The sequence below is a fragment of the Odontesthes bonariensis genome, chromosome 23 (assembly GCF_027942865.1).
Source record: "Odontesthes bonariensis isolate fOdoBon6 chromosome 23, fOdoBon6.hap1, whole genome shotgun sequence".
Classification (NCBI taxonomy): Eukaryota; Metazoa; Chordata; class Actinopteri; order Atheriniformes; family Atherinopsidae; genus Odontesthes; species Odontesthes bonariensis.
The window spans coordinates 470,208-481,818 of NC_134528.1; the positions used below are offsets into that span (position 1 = coordinate 470,208).

The following is an 11,611-nucleotide window of genomic DNA, read 5'->3' on the forward strand; positions in this document are numbered from 1 at the left end:
TATGGATATGAGTAATAGCTTAAGAGAAAATGTGCACTGACCAAACAAAAGTTTACTATACAGTAAACTTAGGAGGGTCTAAGGTGAAGAGAGGGGCAATTCAGTTTGTTCAAGAGGGGGAGAAAGTTAATAAGACGATAAGGAGGCACGGCAGCTTGGAGGATGCTTGTGATTGGGAGATGCAGGTAGATTTAGGAAATAAGCTTGTTGTTCCCCAGGAGATAGCCTCTACAAATCTAAGGCCTGATACAGTCTTGTGGTCTAGGAGTAGAATGAGAGTCTATTTCATAGAGCTGACTGTTCCTTGGGAGGAATTAGTAGCAGAAGCATATGAAAGGAAAAAGCTTAGATATGTGGAGTTGGGGGCAGAAGCAGAGCAGCGAGGATGGAAGGTTAGAATCTGTCCAGTGGAAGTAGGATGTAGAGGATTTGTTGCAAAGTCTGTTGTCTCATTGCTGAGGGAGCTGGGTGTAAGTGGACAGAGTGTGAGGAAAATAGTGAAAGAAGTGTCAGATGAGACAGTAAAGTCCAGTCAGTGGATTTGGATAAGAAGAAGCAATAGCAGCTGGGGGCCCAGCAGGGGGGGCACTTAGGGTAAACAGACTCTTGGAAGAAGCAAAGAAGAAGTTCAGGATATTTAAGTGGAGGGTGTGGCCCATGTGAGCCTTTTGAAACCAGGCGGCCATTTTGGGTGAGTTGGCTTTGAGTGAGGTGTATGGCTTTGCTTCTGCTGGCATTTTTGCTGATTATAGGACTGTTTAGGTGAGTTTGTCTGCTGAATCTGCTCGTGTGTCTTGTCCTGCCTCCACCTCTGGCACCCTCTATACTTTCATTACCCCCTACCCGAACCAGGGTTTGCATCCCCACCCCGCTGTGACTGGTGTGCAGTTGGTGAGAGGCTGGGCTTGTGGCTGTAAAAGATGGTTGTTGTGGTGTGAGGAGCAGTGATGGCTGGCTTTAGGGGGGTGACTCTGGGACGCCAGTGGTCACTCTCTAGCATGCTGGAGGTATCGTGGGCCCAACTAGACGAAACACAGATGAAAGGAGGTTCCCACCTGATGACCCCAATGACATGTTGGTCAGCACTGCTCACTGGTCTATATTATAGGGAATTACTCACTGAGTCTGGTCCATTTATTTATTTTTTCTTTAGCACAAGTTTCTCGTGTTTACCTTGAATACAAATAAAAACAATATATACAATAGACCGGGAATTGATAGATTTTAAGTCATACTGTTTAATAATTAATTCATTTGTGAGGAAAACGATTCAACCGGAAGTGCATTCGCGGTTTTATTTTTAAATGTACGCCGTGCATTTCTGGGGCTGTGTTCGAAACCGCCTACTTCTCCTACTATTCCTACTAGTCATACTTTTTTAAGTTCCCAGATGTACACTAGATGCATACTAGATTCGCCGAAATGTTGAGTATTCATCATGAGGTCACTTGTCACACTCAAACTACCCAAGATGCAACGTAACGTGACGTCGCCCATCGCCATTTGAACGGTCAAATTCAGTTAACGGGACGAGAGCAGTCAAAACGGCGAAACCGGAAGTGCGTTGCTCACAGCGGCTAGCTTTACTAGCGGCGAATTCGTGGGAACAAAATTGTAAATAGCCGGTATTTTGTCAGATTTTCAACACCTTGGGGGTCTAAATGACTACTTTCTTGCCTGAAAATGTTTCAAATGTTGCTAAAGTTATATATTTACAGAGTTTATAGCTTAAGCGAAATCAGCTTTTCAGGCCGGCTGATTTCGGCTCGGGCAGGAGTGAAGTGCACTGTGTGTAAACGCTCTGCATACTGTCAGATCGATGAGTATGCCGTTTTCAAGTATGTAGTAGGCGGTTTCGAACACAGCCTGGGTCTGACAGTGGAGGTCTACTTTAACTGAGAATGAACTTCCGGTCTGAAAATCATCCAAAAGAATTCTAAATAAAACTAGATTTCAACACATTTACAGAAATAAATTCACTTTGATTTTTAAACCGTTTTTCTTAAAATGGTTCGAATTATTATTTTACATTTTCTAATAGGGCTCGGGCACGTGACGTCACTACGTGAGCGGCGGCCATACTGGAGGCTCAGAACTGTTTTGTTTACATTGTTTTCCACTGCGCGCAGACGTACTCCCGCCTGGTCTCGGAACTTTCTTCGTTGGTTTATCTATTTTACTTATTGTCTTTGCCACTATGGTCGCACGTTGCTGTGTCGTGGGGTGCAATAGCGTAAGCCGTGACAGGAATGGGGGGGAAATCGTAAATGGTTTATCTTTTTACCGGTTTCCTGCTTGGAGGCGCACCCACGGAGACCAAGTGTCCGAGATAACAAAGCGTCGTCGACTAGCATGGATCGCTGCTGTAAGACAACCAAGCATAACTTTCCACTCAATCCCGGTGTCGATGAGAGTGTGTTCTCTGCATTTTCATTCTGGTAAGTTACAGACTTTTGTGTGCTGAGGTAAAGATCCCCGCCTTCACAAGAGGACACTGTCAGTTGGAAGCAAGGGACGTCTCAATGGGTTAAAAGCAGAGGACAAATTTCGTGTGTATGCATGTATACATGACAATAAATCTGATCTTAATCTTAATTTAATGTGGAAAATACAAGGAAAATTCCCCATCTCCAAATTCACATGGAAAGGGCGATTGGAACTGTCAGAAACACCTTTTTGTCAGCAAAAGTACCTATCAACATAGTTTTGCCATGCGAAGGTGAAGACAAAACATTCTTTGACAAGATTGTGTCTGTATGTTGTACTCTGACCACCATGAGCAGGAGTGTTGTGCAAAGTTGAAGTCGTCTGAAATAAATATGCTTTGAGATACAGCCAAGTGTGTGTGTTTCATTATTTATTTACAAGTAGAGTACATGACAAAAGTGTAAAGTGTCATTATAATTGAAACTGTTGCAAAGTATAAGCACTGACACCACATACTATATACGCAATTATGTCCGAAAGGGTGAACTTAGGCAGTAAATCTTCGTCGACAATCCATTCCTTGCTCGGTATTTCATAAGGGTCCAGTCCGTTTATAACGCCAATCTTCTGTACCGATCTCTGGCTTCCTTCTGTAATGTATCCCGGTATATCCCACATCCTTTCTTCCATTTTAACATGCTTTTCTCTCACTTTTCTCTCACTGTTTGTTCCTTGATCTCTGTCTTGCCTCGGTTTGTTTACGATAGATTGTGCCTCCAATATGGCGACCATATCCCAGAATGCAACGCGTGTGCCCGAGCCCTATAAAAACCTGAAGATGTTTTCTGGACTTTAATCAACAATGCGCCGGAAGCGGAATCTTTTTCCACCGGAAGTTGTGGTTCCGGTCGGAGCATGATCAGGGGACACTTCCGGCAGGTGTGTGTGAGCGGTGTGTTGTCCCGAGCTGAAGTCCTGCTCCGGTGGCGGTGTTTTTGTCTTTGTCGGAGCCCCCGGTGCTCCGCTGATGTTCCGCGGGGCAGCGGGACCTCCAGCCGGTTACCCACAGCCGTCAGCCCGGGTCCGGCGGCCGCTCCGCCCGCAGGATGAGCTCTTCCGCGGCCCCCCTGCACACCCAGCTGGCCACCGTCATGGAGTCTCTGGTCCACGCTGCCGTGGCGGAGCTGAAGAAGTTGGTGGAGGACGGCCCGACCTCCGGAACCGGAGACCCCGGAGAGGAGCCGCCACAACCTGGCAGAGAGCCGGCGGTGAGGCGGGATAAGACGGTGAGCAGCGCGGGGGCGGCAGCTCCGGTTTCCGGCGGCTGAAGCTGGATTTATAGCGCGTCCTGAAAAGGGGCTTTATTATTATTATTGTTGTTGTTATTGTTGTTGTTGTTGCATCCTGAAAGGTAACGATGATTCCCAAGTGTGTCCACTGAAGAACACTATTTCATAACAAACAAAGAAAAGGAAACACAATAAACTTAAAGTCCTACAGCAGCATTAGCCGCTTTCGGACAGAGCCGTTCTAAGAACTGTCCTTCTCCAGCGGATCTGTTTCAGTCTGCATTCCCATGAGTCGGACCTAATAGGGACTGATGCCTGCGACAGCGACGTGTTACTTTAGCGCCACATTCAACAACAAAACAAAACCCGGTAAAGGTAAGGAGAGAAGAAAAAACAGCACCAAGAAGCTAACATGGAGAGCAGGGAGGCCACTGTGTTCATGGTCTGCATGATGGTGATATTAATCATGGACGATCACATGGGGCGTCTAACATGGAGGCTGGAAGAGCTCACCAAGGGCTACCGACCACCAAACACCCCCGTCAGATGTGTTCCTGTGGAACCCAGAACAGACCCAGCTGAGGAGAAGGAGCTGAAATGGTTCCAGGAACTGAGGGCCGTGGCCCCTAGTTTTTCTTCTCTCCTTACTTTTACCGGGTTTTGTTTTGTTCTGTTTTGTTGTTGAATGTGGCGCTAAATCAGAATCAGAATTACTTTATTAATCCCTTGCGGGAAATTCCTTTTTTGCAGTGCCCTCGTTACAGAAAAAAAAAAAAAGTAACACGTCGCTGTCGCAGCGCTGTTAGCGTTGCACCTGTTAGCGCTGCACCTGTTAGCGTTGCACCTGTTAGCGTTGCACCTGTTAATGCTGCACCTGTTAGCGTTGCACCTGTTAATGCTGCACCTGTTAGCGCTGCACCTGTTAGCGTTGCACCTGTTAGCGCTGCACCTGTTAGCGTTGCACCTGTTAGCGCTGCACCTGTTAGCGTTGCACCTGTTAGCGCTGCACCTGTTAGCGCTGCACCTGTTAGCGTTGCACCTGTTAGCGTTGCACCTGTTAATGCTGCACCTGTTAGCGTCGCACCTGTTAGCGTTGCACCTGTTAGCGCTGCACCTGTTAGCGTTGCACCTGTTAATGCTGCACCTGTTAGCGTCGCACCTGTTAGCGCTGCATCTGTTAATGCTGCACCTGTTAGCGTTGCACCTGTTAATGCTGCACCTGTTAGCGCTGCACCTGTTAGCGCTGCACCTGTTAATGCTGCACCTGTTAGCGCTGCACCTGTTAATGCTGCACCTGTTAGCGCTGCACCTGTTAGCGTTGCATCTGTTAATGCTGCACCTGTTAGCGCTGCACCTGTTAATGCTGCACCTGTTAGCGCTGCACCTGTTAATGCTGCACCTGTTAGCGCTGCACCTGTTAATGCTGCACCTGTTAGCGCTGCACCTGTTAATGCTGCACCTGTTAGCGCTGCATCTGTTAATGCTGCACCTGTTAGCGCTGCACCTGTTAATGCTGCACCTGTTAGCGCTGCACCTGTTAATGCTGCACCTGTTAGCGCTGCACCTGTTAGCGCTGCACCTGTTAATGCTGCACCTGTTAGCGCTGCATCTGTTAATGCTGCACCTGTTAGCGCTGCACCTGTTAATGCTGCATCTGTTAGCGCTGCACCTGTTAATGCTGCACCTGTTAGCGTTGCACCTGTTAATGCTGCACCTGTTAGCGCTGCATCTGTTAATGCTGCACCTGTTAGCGTTGCACCTGTTAATGCTGCACCTGTTAGCGTTGCACCTGTTAATGCTGCACCTGTTAGCGCTGCACCTGTTAGCGCTGCACCTGTTAGCATTGCACCTGTTAGCGCTGCACCTGTTAGCGCTGCACCTGTTAGCATTGCACCTGTTAGCGCTGCACCTGTTAGCGCTCCACTCGTGCCCTCAGGAGCAGTTCGCCTCCGTCATGGAGACTCTGGGGAACGAGGCTCTGGGGAGGATCCTGAACATCGTGGATGAGGCGCGGCTGCTGGTGGAGATGCAGGCGGGGCGGAGCGGGAGGAAGCCGCACACAAGAGTCCTCAACATCCTCAACACAGCTGACGTAGGTAGGTACAGGCCCCGCCCCCAGCTTCCCCCGCACCGCAGGAGGCAGAGTGCGACGTCATGCTAACTGTGACATCATGCTAACTGTGATTCTGTCCCTCAGAGCTGGAGCACTCCTATGGAGTCCGACATCAGAGCTGCGACGCACACCTGCCGCCCCAGGTGAGGCTCCCACCTGTCTCTGTGGTGCGTTCATGGACCTACCAATACTGTGGTATGAACCACCTCTGATTCTGTCCATCAAAACCAGATCATGGACAGAATCAGAGGTGGTTCAGAAGTTTTTTCTGTGCACGTTGGAGAATGTTCTTCTGAAACAGCCTCAGGGGTCCGATGGGGTGCAAACTGTTTTTATTTATGTTATATGCTGATCACATGACCTCAGGGACAGATCACATGACCTCAGGGACAGATCACATGACCTCAGGGACAGATCACATGACCTCAGGACAGATCACGTGACCTCAGGGACAGATCACATGACCTCAGGACAGATCACGTGACCTCAGGACAGATCACGTGACCTCAGGGACCGATCACGTGACCTCAGGGACAGATCACGTGACCTCAGGGACAGATCACATGACCTCAGGGACAGATCACATGACCTCAGGGACAGATCACATGACCTCAGAACAGATCACATGACCTCCTAACAGATCACATGACCTCCTAACAGATCACGTGACCTCCTAACAGATCACGTGACCTCAGGGACAGATCACGTGACCTCAGGGACAGATCACGTGACCTCAGGGACAGATCACGTGACCTCAGGACAGATCACATGACCTCAGGGACAGATCACATGACCTCAGGGACCGATCACATGACCTCAGGGACAGATCACATGACCTCAGGGACAGATCATGTGACCTCAGGGACCGATCACATGACCTCAGAACAGATCACATGACCTCCTAACAGATCACATGACCTCCTAACAGATCACGTGACCTCAGGGACAGATCACGTGACCTCAGGGACAGATCACGTGACCTCAGGGACAGATCACATGACCTCAGGGACAGATCACGTGACCTCAGGGACCGATCACATGACCTCAGAACAGATCACATGACCTCCTAACAGATCACATGACCTCCTAACAGATCACGTGACCTCAGGACAGATCACATGACCTCAGAACAGATCACATGACCTCCTAACAGGTCACGTGACCTCAGGGACAGATCACATGACCTCAGGGACAGATCACATGACCTCAGAACAGATCACATGACCTCCTAACAGATCACATGACCTCAGAACAGATCACGTGACCTCAGGGACAGATCACGTGACCTCAGGGACAGATCACGTGACCTCAGGGACAGATCACGTGACCTCAGGGACAGATCACGTGACCTCAGGGACCGATCACATGACCTCAGGGACAGATCACATGACCTCAGGGACAGATCACATGACCTCAGGTCATTTGTTGCTGTTAGGGGCGCCCGTGGTTCGGTGGTTAGAGTTGGTCGGCCAATAACTGGAAGGTTGGCAGCTGGAGGGGTGTCAGTCCACCTCCTTGTTACGGCCGAGGTGCCCTTGAGCAAGGCACCGTACCCCCTGCTGCCCACCGCTCCAGGTTGGCATCTGTCTCTCTGAGTGTGCCACCCTGTGAATGTTCAACAGGTGCCAACCTGGATGGTTAAAAGCGGAGGACAAATTTCGTGTTTATGTATGACCAATAATTCTGATCTTAATCTGAACTCTGTAATCAAACTCCGCCCTGATGTTGGATCGCCACCGCAGACCAAGATGGAGGAAGAGGAGGTGGAGGAGGCGCCGTTTGTGCCGGCGGTCACCGTGAAAGACAAGCACGGACACATCGACCTGGGAGCCATCGCAGACAGTGAGCAGCCCCAGTTAAACCCCAGTTAAACCCCAGTTAAACCCCAGTTAAACCCAGTTAAACCCCAGTTAAACCCCAGTTAAACCCCAGTTAAACCCAGTTCTGGTCAGTTAAACCCAGTTAAACCCCAGTTAAACCCAGTTAAACCCCAGTTCAACCCCAGTTCAACCCCAGTTAAAACCCATTTAAACCCCATTTAAACCCCAGTTAAACCCCATTTAAACCCAGTTAAACCCCAGTTCAACCCCAGTTCAACCCCAGTTCAACCCCATTTAAACCCATTTAAACCCCAGTTAAACCCCAGTTCAACCCCAGTTCAACCCCAGTTAAAACCCATTTAAACCCAGTTAAACCCCAGTTAAACCCAGTTAAAGGTAGGGTAGGAGATCCTGGATTTTGAGTCCAGCGAAGCTGCATTTTGAAAATACACCGGTAAAAAGTCCCAACCCTTTTCTTCACTTTCCCCCCGAAGCCACGCCTCTAAAGTACATGAACGAGCACGAAGGTGCACGAGCGCTGTTCTGACAGCAAGCATCGATCGTTGCCGTATTTAGTATATGCTAACTATACGTTTAATAATGCTAGGTGCTAGCCAAGCTGGCTCTAGTTTAGCTTCCTGCCAAGCTTCGTTCACGGAGCAGGGTACGCGCACAGGGGGGAGGAGGGGGGGGGAGGGGCAGATTGCAGTTTGATAGACGCATCAGTATCCAATCATTGTGAACGGTCCGTTCAGTATGATTGGATACTGTTTTTCCTAGATTGTACGTTCTAGAGGCCACTAAAACTTTTCATTTTTGTGTCAAAACTTTTAATTAATTGGTTGCAATGGGGGTGTGAAGAGTATTTCAAGCAATATGTAAAAAAAATGTTCCAGAAAAAGAGCCCCTACTCAACCTTTAAACCCCAGTTAAACCCAGGTAAACCCCAGTTAAACCCAGTTAAACCCCAGTTAAACCCCGTTAAAAACAGTTAAAAACAGTTAAACCCCAGGTAACCCCAGGTAAACCCCCGTTAAACCCCGTTAAAAACAGTTAAACCCCAGTTAAACCCCAGGTAAACCCCAGTTAAACCCAGTTAAACCCCAGGTAAACCCCAGTTAAACCCAGTTAAACCCCAGTTAACCCCAGTTAAACCCAGTTCTGACCAGTTAAACCCAGTTCTGACCAGTTAAACCCAGTTAACCCCCAGTTCTGACCAGGTAAACCCCAGTTAAACCCAGTTAAACCCCAGTTAAACCCCAGTTAAACCCCAGGTAAACCCCAGTTAAACCCCAGTTAAACCCCAGGTAAACCCCAGTTAAACCCAGTTAAACCCCAGGTAAACCCCCGTTAAACCCCGTTAAAAACAGTTAAACCCCAGGTAACCTCAGTTAAACCCAGTTAAACCCCAGTTAAACCCCAGGTAAACCCCCGTTAAACCCCGTTAAAAACAGTTAAAAACAGTTAAACCCCAGGTAAACCCCCGTTAAACCCCGTTAAAAACAGTTAAAAACAGTTAAACCCCAGTTAAACCCCAGGTAACCCCAGTTAAACCCAGTTTAACCCCAGGTAAACCCCAGGTAAACCCCCGTTAAACCCCGTTAAAAACAGTTAAACCCCAGTTAAACCCAGTTCTGACCAGTTAAACCCAGTTCTGACCAGTTAAACCCAGTTAACCCCAGTTAAACCCCAGTTCTGACCAGTTAAACCCAGTTAAACCACAGTTAAACCCAGGTAAACCCCCGTTAAACCCCGTTAAAAACAGTTAAAAACAGTTAAACCCCAGTTAAACCCCAGGTAACCCCAGTTAAACCCAGTTTAACCCCAGGTAAACCCCAGGTAAACCCCCGTTAAACCCCGTTAAAAACAGTTAAACCCCAGTTAAACCCCAGTTAACCCCAGTTAAACCCAGTTCTGACCAGTTAAACCCAGTTCTGACCAGTTAAACCCAGTTAACCCCAGTTAAACCCCAGTTCTGACCAGTTAAACCCAGTTAAACCACAGTTAAAACCCAGTTAAACCCAGGTAAACCCCAGGTAAACCCCCGTTAAACCCCGTTAAACCCCAGTTAAACCCAGTTCTGACCAGTTAAACCCAGTTAACCCCAGTTAAACCCCAGTTAAACCCCAGTTCTGACCAGTTAAACCCAGTTAAACCACAGTTAAACCCAGGTAAACCCCCGTTAAACCCCGTTAAAAACAGTTAACCCCAGTTAACCCCAGTTCTGACCAGTTAAACCCAGTTAAACCCCAGTTAAACCCCAGTTCTGACCAGTTAAACCCAGTTAAACCACAGTTAAAACCCAGTTAAAACCCTTTTAAACCACAGTTAAAACCCTTTTAAACCCAGTTAAACCACAGTTAAAAACCTTTTAAACCACAGTTAAAACCCAGTTAAAACACCAGTTAAACCCCAGTTCTGACCAGTTAAACCAAGTTCTGACCAGTTAAACCCTTTTAAATCCCAGTTAAACCCAGTTCTGACCAGTTAAACCCAGTTCTGACCAGTTAAACCCAGTTTTATCCTCTTGCAGGAGCCCGTGCTGAAGCCGCTCCGCCGTCGCCGCCCGAGGTGTCCGGCCCGCCAGAGTTGGACCCTCAGAACGCCTCCTGGAAGTCCTTCTCCTCGCATAGCGACTTGAAGTCGCATCGCCTGGTCCACGCGGCCGAGACGCCGTTCCCGTGCGGCGTCTGCGGCCGGGCCTTCCGCCAGCGCCACAGCCTGCAGAGCCACGCCCACACGCACAGCGGCGAGCGGCCCTTCCAGTGTCCGCAGTGCGGGAAGCGCTTCGCCAAGCCGGCGCAGCTGAAGACGCACGCCATCATCCACACCGGGGAGAAGCCGCACGCCTGCGACGTGTGCGGCCGCCGCTTCAACGTGCTGCAGAACCTGCAGCGCCACGCCGTCACCCACACGGGCCTGAAGGTCTTCGTCTGCAGCGTGTGCGGGAAGGGCTTCACGCGCGCCGTCACGCTGAAGGCGCACCAGCTGATCCACAGCGGGCAGAAGCCCTTCCACTGCGAGCAGTGCCCCAAGAGCTTCCGGCACGCCGTCAACCTGCGCAACCACCAGCGCACGCACAGCGGCGTGCGGCCGTTCAGCTGCGACCTCTGCGGGAAAAGCTTCCGGCAGGCGGTGAACCTGAAGATCCACCGCCGGATCCACACCGGCGAGCGGCCCTTCAGCTGCCGCGAGTGCGGCAAGACGTTCAGCCAGCAGAGCAGCCTGATCTCGCACGGCCGCACGCACTCCTCCGAGAGGCCGTTCCACTGCGGCGCCTGCGACAAGAAGTTCAACAACGCCAACAGCCTCAAGCTGCACGTGCGCGTGCACACCGGAGAGAAGCCGTACGCCTGCGACGTGTGCGGCAAGACCTTCAGCCAGGGCAGCCACCTGAGGACGCACAAGAGACACGTGCACGCCGGCGGCAAGCAGTACATCTGCGACAAGTGCGGCAAGAGATACGCCGACCAGCGCAACCTCAAGCTGCACAAGTGCGGCTACGCCTGATGGCGGCTACGCCTGACGCCAGCTATGCATGATGGCGGCTACGACCGAAATGCTTGACCGCGGCTACAACCACCGCTACGACCGCGGCTACGCCTGATGGTGGCTAATACCGCGGTTACGCCTGACCGCGGCTACAACCGCGGCTACACCTGGCTCGGAGCTGCCGTGGTCAGGCGTAGCCGCCATCGCTCAGGTTCCCGGGTGGGGCGGACGGGAAGCCTACCTGTTGGACCAATCAGAGCTCAGACATTCTGAAGGAGGCGGGGCCTCTGCTCTTCTGATCCTTAGCTCACAGTTCGCACTGTTCCTGCCCGCTGTGACATCACCCCGTTCAGAGCCTCTGATTGGTCTGAACCTTCAGCCATTGATCATGAGCCTTCCTGTAAATGTATTCTTTAATTTTATAAATGCCATTTTTCATTTTTGGGAAATAAAATATTCTGTTGAAGGAG

General features: G+C 50.1%; 1 protein-coding gene across 2 annotated transcripts; it reads left to right on the forward strand.

Moving 5' to 3' along the window:
• Window positions 1-3,341: 3,341 nt before the first annotated feature.
• On the forward strand, window positions 3,342-11,611 carry LOC142374609 (uncharacterized). Of its 2 annotated transcripts, none has more exons than XM_075458372.1 (5): window positions 3,342-3,713; window positions 5,653-5,812; window positions 5,914-5,996; window positions 7,572-7,671; window positions 10,183-11,611. In XM_075458372.1, the coding sequence occupies exons 1-5, from the start codon at window positions 3,534-3,536 to the stop codon at window positions 11,157-11,159; spliced, it is 1,500 nt and encodes a 499-aa protein (XP_075314487.1). In that variant the 5' UTR covers window positions 3,342-3,533; the 3' UTR covers window positions 11,160-11,611. The 2 variants fall into 2 exon arrangements, with proteins under 2 accessions (XP_075314487.1, XP_075314488.1); XM_075458373.1 differs by having other exon boundaries at window positions 5,914-5,972.